This window comes from Oncorhynchus mykiss, chromosome 3, assembly GCF_013265735.2.
Source record: "Oncorhynchus mykiss isolate Arlee chromosome 3, USDA_OmykA_1.1, whole genome shotgun sequence".
In the NCBI taxonomy this organism is placed as follows: Eukaryota; Metazoa; Chordata; class Actinopteri; order Salmoniformes; family Salmonidae; genus Oncorhynchus; species Oncorhynchus mykiss.
Genome location: NC_048567.1, coordinates 54,853,214 through 54,870,788, shown reverse-complemented (window position 1 = coordinate 54,870,788; position 17,575 = coordinate 54,853,214). Strand labels below are relative to the sequence as shown.

Sequence of the window (17,575 nt, the reverse complement as noted above, 5' to 3'; positions counted from 1 at the left end):
TATACAATAGCACTACTTTTGGGCTTTGGTCATAGGGCTCTGATTAAATGTAGTTCACTATACAGGGAATAGGGTGCCATTAAGGATGCACTCCTAGTATGCACACCCAACACAGAAATGCCCAGCCAGCGTAAAAAGCCATTACACCACAGAAGGATACCACAGGGCCAAAGTGTACTGTGTGAAAGCGTACCTCACACCCAAATGTACCCAGTTCACTTTGTGTCCTAAATGGCACCCTTTTAGGATGCAACCACTGAGTCATCCCTCGTCACAGGAAGTGAGGAGATCCCCTATGGCCGCATGTGTGTGGTTGTGTGTGTGTGTGTGTCTGTAATAATGCTGATCTCTTTTATAGGGAAACAGCAGGGGAGAGGAGCTTGCTCACACAGGAAATGTGCAGTACAATAGGCCTGGCTTTATGGCATTATTATGGCATTACACAGCTCCCTGCCAGCCCCAGCTGATAACAACAAGAAGCATGACTCAATACTGTCTGCCCTACCCTGCCCTGCCCAGCCCTGGCTGGGCCCACATCCCTTGTAAAGCCTGGCATTGTTCAACAACGCCATATAAATGCGACATTCCAACAAGCTGAGAAGGAATCAATTGTTAGGTTCTTTAATCAGATCAGAAGTGGCCAATAGAACTCCTGTCTGTTCGGGGCTGTGCCATAAAGTGCATCAGTGATAGTAATAGTAATAGCACTTTCTTTAAACCCGAAGATGCTGACCAGACAGTAATTTGACTGGAATCAGTCTGTGGGAAAAGAGGTGGTGGTATTACTGTAGTTCTGTCTGTGTAGGTTAAGTTGAGTAATGCAGACCTTAATTCACCCACCCACAGACACTGTGACATGTGTATTACAGGGCACTGATGATGACTCAGTGACAGCTGGGATGTTGCGGTAACATTCCACAGAGGAGCGCTGAGCTCCGCCCTCAACTTCTGACCACTTATCAGCAGTGCAGTAATGAGAGGGCTCTTTTTCAAAGAGGCATCATCATGTTTTAAAATGAGATGGAACTTGTCTGACTGGTTTCGTGGTAAACTAGCCTCCTGCATGGTCCTCAGACAACTACTCAGTGGAGCGCTGGAGTGGAGTGTGGAGTTTGAGTGTGGAACTGTTGATTGAGCCATAAGAGTGCAGTTTCACAGTGAAGAGAAGAGTAGTAGAGGAAGTACGCTAAGTGGTTACAACAGGGGGAAAAAGCAGTGTGTGTGTGTGTGTGTGCGTGCATGTGTGTGTGTGTGTGTGTTTGTGTGTGTGTGTGTGTGTGTGTGTGTGTGCATTGTTGCATGTCTAGCCCCTTCACACACAGCTGTGGAAATATTAAAACGTATCAAAACAGAACCAAAACAGAGCACAATATGGCTCCAGCACTTAAGCAATCCAGGTGTTTCCACTCTCTCCCCGCCGCCGTCCCTATTGCTAGGGGATTCCACCGGCTTCTCACCCCACCTCCCCCTGCCTCTCCCTGGGCTCCTTAGCACGGCAAGCCAGCCTCCTGTGATCATAATCCTGCAGCTTTCCCCGGAGCGATCCCCCGTCAGAGATCAGGGGGCTGGTTGGGAATGGGATGTGATGCTATGGAGGCCCCCTCTTCCTCCCCTCTTCCTTCCCCTCTTCCCTCTCCAGTGCTTAGCCTCTCTGCTGTGAGAAACCAGCTGCACTCCACTGTGGATTACATAACTGTAAGTGTAGTTCTGGCAGACATAGCCCAGAGGAAAGGAGAGGAGAGGAAGGGAGAGGAGGGAATGGGATGGGAGGGGAGGAGGGGAGGAGAGCTCAACACATCACAGACTGGACCGGACAGGCAGGCAGGCAGGGACGGCAATAAAAGCTGAAATTTAAAGCAGGCTGCTCACATAGTTCACTGTTCACAGGTATGCTGGGAGGTAGTAGTGGGGGGAAGGATTCTGGGGGGCTGGGGGTGGTGAGTGGGGTTCAAATAGGCCTCCGATACACGTACGTAGCCCAAATCCATCTGAATCCATTTTGAATGGTATTGTGCTTTCTCTACTCCATTACCCTCCCTCTCTCACTCTCCCCTCTACCACTGCCACTGTTCTGAGAGTTACTGGGCTGTGAAATGCGAAAAACTGCTGCGGCGAATATGCATGCATAGCAATTCATTATCTTGTCAAACTTGGCTTCCCCAGGCAGCCGGGCCAGGCTCAAATCCCTGTGTTAGGGAAGAGAGAGTCAGGCATGCTGCACCGGCTGTGGCTCTGGCTGTGCTGTGGATGGCTGGCTGGCTGCCTGCAGCCTTTACTCTGGAGGACAGGATTGGGGGAGAATAAGGGGGAGGAGGACCAGTTCACAAAGCTGCTGGGATCTGGTCTGTAGGTCAACCAGCTGCCTGGGAGAGAGAGGGCAGAGAGGAGGGAGAGGGAAGGAGGGAGAGGGCAGAGAGGAGGGAGGGGGATGTAGAGAGAAGGATGGAGAGCGGGCAGAGAGGAGGGAGGGGGATGGAGAGAGAAGGATGGAGAGCGGGCAGAGAGGAGGGAGGGGGATGGAGGAAGAGGGATGGAGAGAGAGGGCAGAGAGGAGGGAGAGGGGTGGAGGGAGAGGGCAGAGAGGGAGATGGAGAGTGAGGGCAGGGGGGGGGCAAAAGGCAGGCAGAATGGAGGGAGGGCAGAGGTAGGGTGGGAAGGATAGGGATGGAGGCAGAATGTAGAAAGGCAGAGGACAGATGAAGGGAAAGGTGTATAGAGGGGATGGATGGAGGACTGCGTTTACGGTGAGGCTTGAAAACAGGGGTCTAAGGGTCACTCTGTGATTAACAGTGGAGTTAACAGAGGAGTTTCTTGGCAATTTCTCGCATGGAATAGCCTTCATTTCTCAGAACAGGAATAGACATGAGTTTCAAGATAATAGTTATTTGTTTCTGGCCCTTTTGAGCCTGTAATTGAACCCACAAATGCTGATGCTTCAGATACTCAACTAGTCTAAAGAAGGCCCGTTTTATTGCTTCTTTAATCAGGACAACAGTTTTCAGCTCTTTTAAAATGATAAACTTGGATTAACTAACACAATGTGCCATTGGAACACAGGAGTGATGGTTGCTGATAATAGGCTTCTGTACGCCTATGTAGATATTCCATTTAAAAAAATCTGCCGTTTCCAACTACAATAGTCATTTACAACATTAACAATGTCTACACTGTATTTCTGATCAATTTGATGTTATTTTAATGGACAGAAAATGTGATTTTCTTTCCAAAACAAGGACATTTCTAAGTGTCCCCAAACTTTTGAACGGTAGTGTATATTTTTTTGATTTAACTGGGCAAGTCCGTTAAGAACAAATTCACATTTACAATGACGGCCTACACCGGCCAAATCTGGGCGAATTGTGCGCCGCCTTATGGGACTCCCAACCACAGCCGGTTGTGATACAGCCTGGACTTGAACCAGAGTGTCTGCAGTGACACCTCAACCACTAAGATGCAGTGCCTTAGACCGCTGAGCCACTAAGGATTCCAAGTATTAGGGAATTGGGGCGATTACAATACCAAGACCAGACACACTTTCACATCATTATAAAGAGTTATTTATGATTATTTTGGGTAATTTACTAATCTTTTCCCTCAATTTCTCAGGCCAAACCTGTATTTCTGCCATTGCTCAAAGGGTTTTACTCACAGTGCAGGACTAGCTACATATGTAGGATCTTATTTTGACCAGTTTCTCACAGCAGGAAAATAATCCTGCAGCAACAGGAAATGTGAATTATTGTGGGTATTATAATTAATGGACATTTTTGTAGGCCTTGATACATTTTTAGTTAGGGCAAATCAAGTCTAAAATGTTGAGGTGGAAATTAAAAACTTTAGAAGTCTTGATAAACGTAGAAGACACTAGCTACAAGTTTGCATTCTTGCTGTGAAGGACATTTCCTGCAACAACAGGGTGATCAAAGTAAGATTCTATATCTGTATTTGCATTTCAATCGAACACACACGGCCTGTGATCTAAAAATACCTCCCAGTGAAAACAAATCAATTAGAGAGCATGCTTCAAATTCCTGAAGGTACTGAAATAGAAGCTCTGAAAACAAGAAGGAGGAGATAAAAAAGAACGCTGCAGCCCAAAATGTGAGAGACGGGACTGCAAGGCATGGCGGAGAGAGGGAGAGGGAGAGAGCCACAGGGTGACCCATTTTCACTGCAGCCCACAAATATATATGGGTGCTGTCTGAGAAGGAGAGGACACATACCGCCGGAGTGGCAAAGAAAAACAGACAGACACAGACACTGACAAACAACCAGACTTACAGCCAGCCAGTCAGCCAGACAAGCAGACAGACACTCATACAGACTGAGAGCCAGACGGATAGACACAGCCAGCCATCCAGCCAGTCAGCCAGACAGACAGCTAGCCAGACAAACAGGCAGACAAACACAAACAGACATCATGTCTCCCTCTCTCTCTAATTCTCTCTCTCTCTGTCTCCACGCTGTGTCTCAGGTGAGGCTGGTTAATTGGACGAGGTGTCTCACCTGGTTTTAATGGTGTTGTTTACTTCTCCTCCTGTCTCAATCCCCAGGCAGACCCACCTGCTCTCCAACGTGCTCCCATCACAACCTACTCTGCAGCCAAAGACGAAAATGTGTGCGTGTGTGTGTGCGTGGTTGGTTAGTGGAGGGAGACGGAGACAACAGGGGCCCTCTTGGTGCACAAACATACGCTCTTTAAATTAACCCCCCTCACGGGTCACTGACTAAATAATCCCTCCCTTTCTACAGAGGACGAACAGAAGAGCGATGATTACAGTGGGCCGCACTCTCTCTCTCTTCCCCCCCTCTTTTTCTCCGGCCCCCTCTCTTTCCAGCCACCTCTCTCTTTTACCTCTGTCTCCTGGTGACAGTGAGAGATAGTGTCTTTGTTCAATCCAGGTGAGAGAGACAGCCAGCCCAGCCAGCAGCAGTGTGTTGTCTCCACAGGGACTCAGAAGAGAGAGGAGAGAGGGAGCCCCATCTTCAGCCTCAGCCCTGGCCCCAGCCTAAGAGCACTGAAACTCAATTCACCCATATCGCATCCATTAAGGCCTGATTCATGCTCTGCTCAATGGGGGCCTGCAACGGCCATCCATCTTGTCTCCGGGAGGAGCAAGGGAGGGAGGGAAGGGTGCCTGTCGTTTACCTTCTCCTGCCTGCCTGGCAGATCTAGGGCCACGCTAGACAGAGTAGACGTTATCCTATCCTATCAAGACATCCTATTGCACCAGTAAAAATATTAGGCAGTTTTAACGGCGTCGAGCAGAGTACGCCGGTCACACTAGAAAAAACTATTTTATCCACCTGTCCACCCAGGCAGGACAAGGATTTGATCAACTCTCACTCATTTGCCTTCCCCCCTCCTTTCCTCTCTCGCTCATACCATCAAATAGGACTTTTATGGTTTGTCCTTCCAAGTGATGTTTTTTTCTCTCTGGCTCTGTTTCAAATGGCACAATATTCCCTACATAGTGCACTACTTATGGGTCTGGTCAAAAGTAATACATTTTATAGGGAATATAGTGCCATTTTGGAGCAGCCTCTCTCTCTCTGGCTGCTGGCGGTGGCCTAGTGGCTCCATTTCCTCTGGACAACAATGAGTAAACACATCTAGCAGAAAAGCGGTCGACCGGGTCAGAGCCACCCTCCCCCCCAACCATCTCTTTATTTACTTTTCCTCTCTCTCTATGCATCTTACTCTACAGATGTAGGATCTTAATTTGATCACTCTTTTGTTGCTGAGAATTTTCCTGCACAGCAAGAAATGCAAACTTGCAGTGTATTCAACGTTTAAAAGGCTTCTAACATTTGTAGTTTCCACTTTAAAATGTTGGACTTGAAAGAAAAATGTATCAACCCCATACAAAAAAAGTATATACTAACTCACATTTCCTGTTGTTGCAGGATTATTTTCCTGCTGTAGCAAATTGGACAAATTAAGATCCTACATATGTAATCCTCTCTATTTTTCTCTTTTCTATTCCTTTCTTTCTTCTCCTCTCACTCTACATTCTGAAAAATTATTCAGGTGGTTAGTAAATTATACTTATAACTGTAAAAATATAATTATTTTTACAGTTAAAAACATGTGTTGTCATCTTTACTTAAATATAATGAGTTTTTTTTACTCTACTTCACTTGTTCAACCAAACCCCCAATGAATTCAACATAAGATAAATGCATAATCTAAACAACTATTTGTGTGTAAGAACAACTACAAAGAAAATTGTGTTTAACTTTTCATAATATCTCCTTTCAACTTAAGAATTTTAAATTCTTCCAACAACTTGCACTGTGGCTCAGTTTCAGAGGATTGTGGTTAATTTTTTGTATTTCTTTTTTTTACAATACTTTTACACAATGTTGCATGCATGTTTGAAGAATAAAAAGCACATTTCTATATTAGTATCAAACAGTTTGTTATGCTATGAGGTGTAATGGATCATGATGAACGCATATCAAAATCGTTGTTCAAATTAACGTTCATTGACGAGACCACCCATTCTCATTCTCACCGTGAGTAAGATCACACGTGCCACTCTGACAAAGGGAAATACTTCAAGCAACAATTCTTGCAGCTTTACCTCCAGTTAGTGTTAGTGTAGCGAGCACTGCACTCAACAATTCCTGCAGCTTTACCTCCAGTTAGTGTTAGTGTAGCGAGCACTGCACTCAACAATTCCTGCAGCTTTACCTCCAGTTAGTGTTAGTGTAGCGAGCACTGCACTCAACAATTCCTGCAGCTTTACCTCCAGTTAGTGTTAGTGTAGCGAGCACTGCACTCAACAATTCCTGCAGCTTTACCTCCAGTTAGTGTTAGTGTAGCGAGCACTGCACTCAACAATTCCTGCAGCTTTACCTCCAGTTAGTGTTAGTGTAGCGAGCACTGCACTCAACAATTCCTGCAGCTTTACCTCCAGTTAGTGTTAGTGTAGCGAGCACTGCACTCAACAATTCCTGCTTAAGTGGATAATAATGTCAAAAGATGAAATACATAAAGCCGTGTTTAACACTAAAACAGGATCAATGACAGTAACTAATCAGGAAGATTAAGTATATCTAATCAACAATAACAGTTCATTTGTTAATGCTGAACTTAATATGTTAGTGTTTGTGAGACACTAAAAGTGAAGTACTGTATATTATATGTCAAAATACATCATATTGGAAATATGTTGAACTAGCACAATATTTTTTTACAGAGTATTCCTCTCTCTCTTTGGGCATGGTTCTGCAGTGTAATGGAAGAAAGACTTGGAGCAGGTCACTGCTAGGTTTGGAGAAGGCTACAGTAGGTGTCTGGCTACGTGTCTGGGCTCCCTGTACTGTTCCTACAGACCCCTGGTGCTCACAAACCTATCAGGAGGCAGGCCTGGCAGCCATTACTAACAACATGGCACCATGCTGTCAGAGCCAGCTAGGCAAACACACATGACACACAGATGACAAACACACTTTACCACATGGACATATACAGTTTCCATACACTTAGGTTGGAGTCATTAAAACACATTTTTCAACCACTCCACAAATGTCTTGTTAACAAACTATAGTTTTGGCAGATCAGTTAGGACATCTACTTTGTGCATGACACAAGTCATTTTTCCAACAATTGTTTACAGACAGATTATTTCACTTACAATTCACTGTATCACAATTCCAGTGGGTCAGAAGTTTACATGCACAAAGTTGACTGTGCCTTTAAAAAGCTTGGAAAATCCAGAAATGATGTCATGGCTTTAGAAGCTTCTGATAGGCTAATTGACATCATTTGAGTCAATTGGAGGTGTACCTATGGAAGTATTTCAAAGCCTACCTTCAAACTCAGTGCCTCTTTGCTTGACATCATGGAAAAATCTAAAGAAATCAGCCAAGACCTCTGAAAACAATTGTAGACCTCCACAAGTCTGGTTCATCCTTGGGAGCAATTTCCAAACTCCTGAAAGTACAACGTTCATCAGTACAAAGAATAGTACGCAACTATAAACACTATGGGACCACGCAGCGGTCATACCGCTCAGGAAGGAGATGCGTTCTGTCTCCTAGAGATGAACGTACTTTGGTGCGAAAAGTGCAAATCATTCCCAGAACAACAGCAAAGGACCTTGTGAAGATGCTGGAGGAAACAGGTACAAAAGTATATGGTATTATGAGGGAGGAAAATTATGTGGATATATTGACGCAACAACATATTGAAGCAACATCTCAAGACATCAGTCAGGACGTTAAGGCTTGGTCGCAAATGGGTCTTCCAAAATGACAACGACCCCAAGCATACTTCCAAAGTTGTGGCAAAATGGCTTAAGGACAACAAAGTCAAGCTATTGGAGTGGCCATCACAAAGCCCTGACCTCAAATCCTATAGAAAATTTGTGGGCAGAACTGAAAAAAACGTGTGCGAGCAAGGAGGCCTACAAACCTGACTCAGTTACACCAGCTCTGTCTGGAGGAAACTGACAAAATTCACCCAACTTATTGTGAGAAGCTTGTGGAAGGCTACCCGAAAGGTTTGACCCAAGTCAAACAATTTAAAGGCAGTACTACCAAATACTAATTGAGTGTATGTAAACTTCTGACCCACTGGGAATGTGATGAAAGAAATAAAAACTGAAAGAAATAATTGTCTCTACTATTATTCTGACATTTCATATTCTTAAAATAAAGTGGTGATCCTAACTGACCTAAAACAGGGAATTTTTACTAGGATTAAAGTCAGGAATTGTGAAAAACTGAGTTGAAATGTATTTGGCTAAGGTGTATGTAAACTTCCGACTTCAACTGCATGATGTGCAACAGCATTGTGACAAAAAGGCCCTGTGTTTGTCAAGGCTGTTAATTGACACAAAAAGTGAGTAGGTTATGTAAGACAACAAAGAGAGGGAATGATTGAGAGACAGCCAGGAAAGATAGATGGAGCAGACCCCTCTGTCTGTCTGACAGCAAGCAGCCAATTACTGCTGAAAGTGGCGGGATGGGCCCTGCCAGACCACAGCTTTCCATTAGCACATGCCAGCCAACCGTGTGTGTGTGTGCAAGGGAGAGAGAGAAAGAGAGAGAGAGAGAAAGAAAGGGAGAGAGAGAGAAAGAGAGAGAGAGAGAGAAAGAGAGAGAGAGAGAGAGAGAGAGAGAGAGAGAGAGAGAGGCTGTGTGAGGGGGGCTCAGGGGTTATGCTGGATCCTTTTCACACTCACACACCAGCGATTAATAACCAGCCGATCTATTCCTGCAGTTGAGCACATGGAATGGCAATGAGTTGGGGGAGACAACCAGTCAGCTCGAGCCCAGCCGGTAAGTGCAGCCGTGCGCACAGCAGCGTGGACCTCTAGTGCAGACTCATAAGCGCTCATCTCACCACGCGCACCGAATAAGTAAGACTGGCTGAGCACTCAAAAGCACACTAGTTTCAATCTTTAAAATAATCTAATTCTATCAAATGACACACCTATTACTATATTACAACCACCCCTTTCCTATAACCTGATAGCATCATTATACAAAATGGAATAGTATCAATTCGTGAATCAGTGTCAGTTGCCTAAGTCACACAAATATATTTGGTGACTGGCAGTAGCGTTGGCACGGGTGACTGCTTGGCCATGTGCATGCCCTGTGTGCTCACTGTGCCAGTGCCAGCCCTTCGGTTGACTTCATTCTAATAAACGAGTGGTTAGCCTATGTTGAGCGCGACATGTCACAACGCCACAGAGACAAATACAGGTGGATCTCCCTTTACGTCTATCCAGCAACATCACAGGCTTCACCCGGCACATTGGTGAGATTGGATGTATAGTTTTGTTCCAAACCAAAAGCCCCGTGCTTTCCGTTTAGGCTACTATTACACGTACGCACACACGCACACACAATTTCCCCCACGCAGCCTAGCTGTTAATCTTCCTCACCCACATATTCTCGCGGCTCCGTGGTGATAATATATTATGGATCACTATAGGGAGTCGGTTCTCGTACCAACCGGCTGAAAACACCAAGTAATCTGACAGATGCGGATGCATTATTTAAGAACAAGTCTCTTGTTATTAGTCAAGTGTTCATCTTCGATGCCCAAATTGCCCTGCGCTTTCCCAAATCGCATCTGACAGACGTGTAATTAGTGTGTGTGTGCCACGAGCTCTCTCTCTCTATCTCAGGTTGGTTTCCATTATTTATGAATAAAACAAATATAACGACTGACAGACGGCCGTATCGATCCGCGCTCTGCATTCTCTAATCAATAGCCTACACTAAAAAACGACGGCAATTAGAAACATCATCACAATGTTATTAAAACAGTGTATTGTGCTTAAAACCAAATTATAGCAGTATTACTATGTAAATAACAAGAAGAATGCAGACTTGTCTGCAACAAGCCATTGCTTGTCATTTATTGCAGAATAACACTATCACAATCGGCAAGCGAGATGCAATCAAGATCCGTCAGAATAACAGAGCACAGCCAGACAAAGTAGATAGTATATTATGGGTTTGGAAAATAGCGTTCGTTAGTGGAATGATGGACACAGCGGCGTCCATATCAGTCTTCTCTACACCATATTGCCTGCGGATGTGATCAAGTTGAGATTGTTTTCGTGACAGGCAGCATGCGCTGGGCTGGCATGTAAGCGCCGCAACTCGACAGCTCTCTATCTCCGGAGCGTAACCACAGCGTACAAGTGACGATTTACAAATTCTAAGCTACCACAGTAAAAGTAAAGACAGTTATACAGTGAAGGAAAAGCAGTAAGTCACCTGCTGCCAGTTCTCCTCCAGCGAAGGCATCGCAGAGAAATAGCCAGTATCATGCACGAGTTGGAGTTCCTGAAAAATACTGTAATTCGCCAACACGTCCATGTTGATGCGCGATTTGAAAACAATTTACTTTGATCCACTGGAGAAAAAAAAGAACCCTACTTGTGTATGGTAGGTCTAAGGGGTTAACAAAAAAAATGTTATTCAGATACTCCTCGTGCGTCTGTCCGTGCACCAGAAAGTATAGCTCTATATGCCACTGGAACCAAATAATACGCACAATAACCACTATAAAGAAATATAAAAATAATAGTTGAATACTGTGTCACTGAATTGCAATCCTTTTTCTCTGGTGCTAACTATCAGGTCTTCAGTCCAGGAGTGGGATGCCAACTCGGTGACTTGAAACGTCCATCTATTTCCGCATTACCAGATTGCAATCTTCGCTCTATAAATTCCAGGTTGCTTTTCCCCTGGCTGCCGTGGCTTCAGCAGGCGACTAGCTCGGGCTAGCTGTCTAGTGAGCGGATCGAGCCAAGGGACTCGAAGGGGGGAGTGGTTTGTTGTCAATCAATTCCGTGCGTGACCATGTAAGGTAAATAGGGTTGACGGACCTCACTGGCGTCCAATTAAGGCGGCGCTAAAATAGGTAAAAAGGAGGAGTTAGAACAAATGGCGAGCCGGTATTGGCTCTGTGTAGCTGTCAGTCTGGCCAAACATGGCAGTGAAAGGTGAGCTATTTTTAGATGTCTATATAAATGCAGCAGCATTTTTCCTTCACTCAGTTGAAGTCCGTGGCCGAAGAGGAAGCACATGCGAACCTTTCAGACGTCAAAATACCTCATTTTAAACACATTTAATACTCCTAAAGCATGTTTTCAGTGTAGCCTAATGAATTATATTTTTGTTGAAACGTTAATCTTAAAAGACGGTTTTAGTGGAAGAAGCGTTCGGACAGAAGACCAACAGGGACTGTGAGGTTGTGATGTAACAGCTTTCCCAACACGACATCGCTCCTAGGCGACTTCTCTTGTTGTTTGAGGTTGCAGGCTTTTACTAGAAACCCGCTGTGTAATGTTGAACTCAGCGTGTGGACTATTTGTCTGTAGCTTGAAGGAGAAACTAATACAAGTCCAATAGCCTACACGTTTTTCTGCCCCTTAAAATACACACGAAACCTTATCAAAACTAATCGTAAACGTTTTTATTATTATACAGTACTTCTTGGTCATGTGGATTGTGAATACTTTCACTATGAATATCAAAAGTGTTAACTGTTGATTGGGGCTGTAAATGTATAATTTGGCCATATTAAGGCGTGCATCAACTCTAGCCTAATAAAGATAACAAATAAAAACATTACATTCATGTGCAATTATATAACCCGTACAATATAATGATAACAGCATGTATCACATTTACTGTCTGGTAGAACATAACTAATGAATCAGACATTATTTTAACCTGACAGGGATATTTTGTCCTTTATATTGCCCACATAGCCAGGTGAAAAGAGAGAGGCTGATAGTTTTAAAGAAAAATAACATTTCAGGGGAAAGTGAGCAATCAACTTTGGCTGCTTTACATTTTTACAACAGTTATGCAAATGTGTAGGTATACATACAAGGATTTGAAAATAAAATGAGCAGTCTAAGTAATACCAAAGGTTAAGGAGAGATTTAATCACAATTCATTTCCATGTGTTAACATAGCTAATGCATAGACATTGAAATGTGAATACACAAACCACAAACAAGTGTCATAGTTGTAAGTACTATACCTGTTATATGTAACAATGCTTCCCTGGACTGTAATAACACGGTGCCTATGTGTATAATGTAAATACAAAGGTTTAATAGGCTACCTAATGTAAATAACCTAAGAAACATTAAGTCTCTCCTAGGTTAGTAAGCTACATAGGCAGTCTTAGGTCCAAATGCAGTGGCATTTTGAAACATACAGGTTTGCAATGAATGTATGGCTCACCGCTTTTCTCCTTTCACTGTGAACCTTTCACAGCATATCTGTATCCATGATATGTACTCCTGCATGCCTATGTAGGCCACTCATATACACTATAAACAATGTGCATCGAGGCCATTGTTAGGCTACAGTCCACCTCTGACTGTAATCAGACAGGAATATTCTGACAAACTAGCCAATTCATCCTGCAAACACATATACAAACCATGTAATCAGATTCACCATTGTATATAATAGTAATCATGACAGTTATTGTGACACATATTGTGCCATGACATGGCCTGGATGTGGCTGTGTCCCGAATGGCGCCCTATTCTCAAGTGTACTACTGTCGACCAGAGCCTCTGGTCAAAAGTAGTGCACTGTAAGGGGAATAGGGTGCTATTTAGGATTAAACCTACTTCTGTGCAGCCTGCAGTATGTGTTTACAGCATCCGGATCCATCATTATATTGATAATCAGACAGCATCCGCTTAGTAACCATTTACAATGTAGGCCAAAGCCATCAATATGGTAAGAGAGGATACAGTGGAGGGGACGACCCAGTCGGCACAGCAAGCCAAGACAGCGGGATTGAATTACAATTTCAGTAGGCATAGGACAAGTTTCCATGCAATAACCATTATGTATTGTGACACATTATGAAGTTGCACACCCAGTGGTTACATGTGATGAAGATTACATGTGTTGCACTGAGGATATTAAGCAATGCTCTAGAAGTTAGTATGTTGCTCCATCTTTTCTCTCCGGGACTTGTGGTTGTGAATAGGCTATGTTGTTATTTAGTTCTGTCACAATGAGATCGCAATACTTGGTTATGCTCTTTATTTGGAGGCCTTTGGCAACGAACATGATGTAATTACTATGTAGTTACAATGTAATAACAATATAATAGTGAATAGGAAATAAATAGCCAATATGTTTCCAACCTGCATTTAGTGTCTACCTTTACAGTAGTAATTTATAGAGTATTTTAGTGTTAGTGAGTAATTGAGTTTGTACCATGTGTTGTGCTTTCTCCTGCTCCCTCTCCTCTCCCCGGGGACTGGGAGCTTGATCTCTGTGGAGTACGGGGGCAGATGGTTGCTAGATTGGCTGTTTCAGGACATTTTCCCTATTGATTTTTACAGGTCTCTCTGCCAGAGGGAATTAGCTAGAGCAAAGGGAGGAGGATGACTGAGGGCTGGAGAGGTGGATGGGGGGTGGGATAAGGGATAAGGAATGAGAATTTGTGTGTGTGTACTGTGTATGTTTGTGCGCATATGAGTATGAGTGTGTGTGTTTGTGTGTGTGTGGTGAATGAGCCCTCCTGGTCTTTGACTGCGACTGAAACACACAGGAGATGATACCAGCTGTTTGCAGCTGGGCGCCTGGTCGCTCCGGGCCGTTCAATTTTATTCTCGCTGCTACACCCGCTTGAGGGGGGTCAGATGTAGCTGCTGCAGGCTGTGGCGTGTACGTACCCACGTAGCAACGCTTCTCACTGGGAATGGCCAGAGGGCAGGGAGGGGAGGGGGGGGGGGGGGGTGTTAAGTCCAGGTGTGTGTTAGTGTGTGTGTGTGTGGTGTGTGTGAGTATCAGCCAGGCTGTGGCCCACAGCTGGACCCTCTTACCCTTGATGGTGGGTACGCTCCTCCCCCTGCTGGTAACCCTCTGCCCACCATGTCTGGAACAGCTGCTTCTCAGCCAGCCTGAGCCTCACAGCCTCCCAGGCCCAACACAACCCAGAGCAGCAAACTGCAGTACACACAGACACACAGATACCTGCAGCACTGCCAGCCTGCCTCCTAGGCCCAGAGCAGCACTGCAGCAGCCACACATCCACAGCAGATATACTAGCTCTGTAGTAGTAACTCTGCACACAATAAGATAGACAATAGTGGTCAATGGTGCTAGGATTTTATCCTGCATAAAACTTCTTAGTTTTTCTTAGTTGTAGCCTATGACTATCCTGGCCAGGTGATGTTATTAAGAAAAACCTCTGGGCCAAAGGAAAAAGTAACGCTTCCAAAGCCTTTATGGGAGGAATATCTGGTTAATTGTTGAAGTCGGGTCACAAAGACACAGGCAGGTGCAGACAAAGATGACAACTCCATCTCTTTCAGTGGAGAAGATAATCCAGTGCTCCGTTAGTTGTAATTGGCTGCGTAAGCTGCTGTGGTTGTGGTTGACATCATGTGGACTTGGCTGTGCATGGATAGTCATGGTAACTGACCCGTGGGTTAAACACATGGGGCTTCCTCCCAACTCCATCCTTCCATCTCTCCATCTCTACGTACCCTCCCCCGTGGTCCATGTCCCCTGGTGAGGCAATATAACCCAGGGAGAGACGGGTAGGGCCAGCCCTGTACACACACACACACACACACACACACACACACACACACACACACACACACACACACACACACACACACACACACTGCATGTACGCACGGCACACACACAGCCGTGTACAAACACACAGCTTGACACTAGGGAGCGGGAGGAGTGTGAGTATGCTCATTTCTCTAAAGACTAGCTCTGTCCCTAGACGTGTGCTACCTACCAAGACCAAGGGACTGTCTTCCCAATAACACCCTCATCATATGTCACTCTCTCTGTGACTCATAGGCACATGCACCTCAATGTAGTCACTACTGGGAATGTTGACACAGATATCAACATCTGCTGAGTATCGCTGCTGATGATTATATACTGTAACAGGCCAGATGCATCTCCACAATCTGGATGCATCCACCACAAGGCAAGCAAGCATCAATAATGGCATTTATATGAATGGATAACAAACCCCATAGCTTACAGTATTCATAAGACAACATCAGCACTGCAGTATCTATTCTCTCTGGGCTGACTTCTATTTAGAGATTCCACCTTATGTTCAGTCAGTGTGGCAGGTCCTTATTTTTATCTGTAGGCACAGAATAGAATCTTGAAATACGTATGTGGACTCAGTGTATAAATCATTTATTGAAGTCAATGGCAGATTTGTGCTGTAATATGAAGTGAAGTGAGCAGATCCTCTGTTTTTCTTCCTTTAGAGTGCATCTCAGTTCGCTAGCTGTGACCCGGCTGCCGACACAGCAGTGTGTCTACTGTAGGGGAAGAGAGGAGAGAAGAGGGGAAGAGTGGAAAAGAGGAGAGGGGGAGAGGGGGATGGGGATGAGGTAGAAGCATGAGATCATAAGAGTCAAGCTGAGGTAAGAAGGAAATTATATCACAAGTGGGAATTGTCCCAATTAAGTTGGACTGGAGTGCCACTGCAGAGATGAAAACGTCCACTCGCATTAGACTTCCCCTCTGCCTGATATGCTGAGATGCGCTCCCTCGCTCCCTCTTTCCGTTTTTCAATTTTTCCCTTTAACCTTTTCCCCCATATCTCCCTCAATCCCTCTCGTTTGCTTCCTATTTCTCTTTCTATCTCTCCCTTCATTCCTCTCTCTTTGGCACCCTTCCGGTCATTCGCAACTTCGGAGTGAGGAATGACCCTGACCTCCAGAAGCATTTGGATGACAGGACACCTTTAACTGGACAAGGAGGGAGAGGGAGAAAGCGACAGAGATGGAGAGAGGGATCACTGCCCTACCAATCACCCCACCACCATCTAATTTATTATACACTTTTACTCTCTCTCCCCAATAAAGTGTAACAGGCCTTTGAGCTAAAGGGTTTTGGGTTGGGAGACCTCAAAAGAACAGAATTATTAATTTAGCGCGAGGAATGATACTTTGAATGATAAAGGGAATACATTTATCTCCCCTCTTTCATCTGGCATCTTCCACTGTATGAAAGAGTCAGGAACCAGCGATAGTGTGGTTCTCATGAATTCAATCATGATTAAAAGTAGAGAGAGGCAAAGAGAGCCTTCTCTCTCTCTTTTACTGTATCACCAGCTCCTCGCGTTACTCCACTCTCTCTCACTCTCTCTCACTCTCTCTCTCTTTATCTGCTCTCTCTCTCTCTCTCTCTCTCTCTCTCTCTCTCTTCTCTCTCTCTCTCTCTCTCTCTCTCTCTCTCTCTTCACTGTCTCTCTCTCACTCTCTTCAATGTCTCTCTCTCGCTCTCTCTCTCTCTCTCTCTCTCTTCACTGTCTCTCTCTCTCTCTTCAGTGTCTCTCTCGCTCTCTCTCTCTCTCTCTCTCTTCACTGTCTCTCTCTCTCTCTTCAGTGTCTCTCTCGCTCTCTTCGATGTCTCTCTCTCTCTCTCTCTCTTCAATGTCTCTCTCTCTCTCTCTCTCTCTCTCCCTCTCTCTCTCTCTCTCTCTTCACTGTCTCTCTCTCGCTCTCTTCGATGTCTCTCTCTCTCTCTCTCTCTCTCTCGCTCTCTGGGTGCTGGAGAAACCACGTTATTCCCCGGCCTTCCCCATGCATTTAATACTAGCATTTCCTTTAAGTCATACATCCCACAGATAGAAAGAGGGAGAGAGAGAGAAAGAGAGAGAGAGAGGGAGAACGAGAGAGGAGATTTCACACTATAAAGTGGATCTGTTGGGTAATTCCGTGTTAGCCTTGTCTCCGCTAAAAACACAGCAAACAGGATAAGAGACAAGACACAGGTTATCCTATCCCATATATAAAACCTTGCCTAGCCGTCTATGGGGAAGCACATGGGACCGACTCCCTTCTCTAGTAAGCCTGTTTCAAATTGGTCTTTCTCTCCTCTCTTGTCCTCCTCCTCTCCTCTCCTCTGGCACACAGAGCTGTAATCTTATTATCCTGCTGTGGGAGGCTGGAGAACAGCCCTCCCCTCACTCTCTTTCTTTCTCCCTCCCTCCCTCCCTACCCCTCTCCCTCTCTACATGGCATTACAAGTAGGAGGAGGAGGCTGAGCCAACTGGCCATTCACC

The 17,575-nt window shown here is 44.9% G+C and overlaps 1 protein-coding gene across 1 annotated transcript in view; it reads right to left on the bottom strand.

Annotated features, from left to right (window-relative positions):
- LOC110520223 (Krueppel-like factor 7) overlaps positions 1 to 11,269 on the bottom strand; it is a 72,024-nt gene extending 60,755 nt beyond the window's left edge. Inside the window, exon 1 of the mRNA XM_021597385.2 lies at positions 10,747 to 11,269. Within this exon, the coding sequence (XP_021453060.1) occupies positions 10,747 to 10,848 (102 nt within the window). The 5' untranslated portion in view covers positions 10,849 to 11,269. The remainder of the gene's footprint in view (positions 1 to 10,746) is intronic.
- Between the last annotated feature and the right edge of the window lie 6,306 nt (positions 11,270 to 17,575).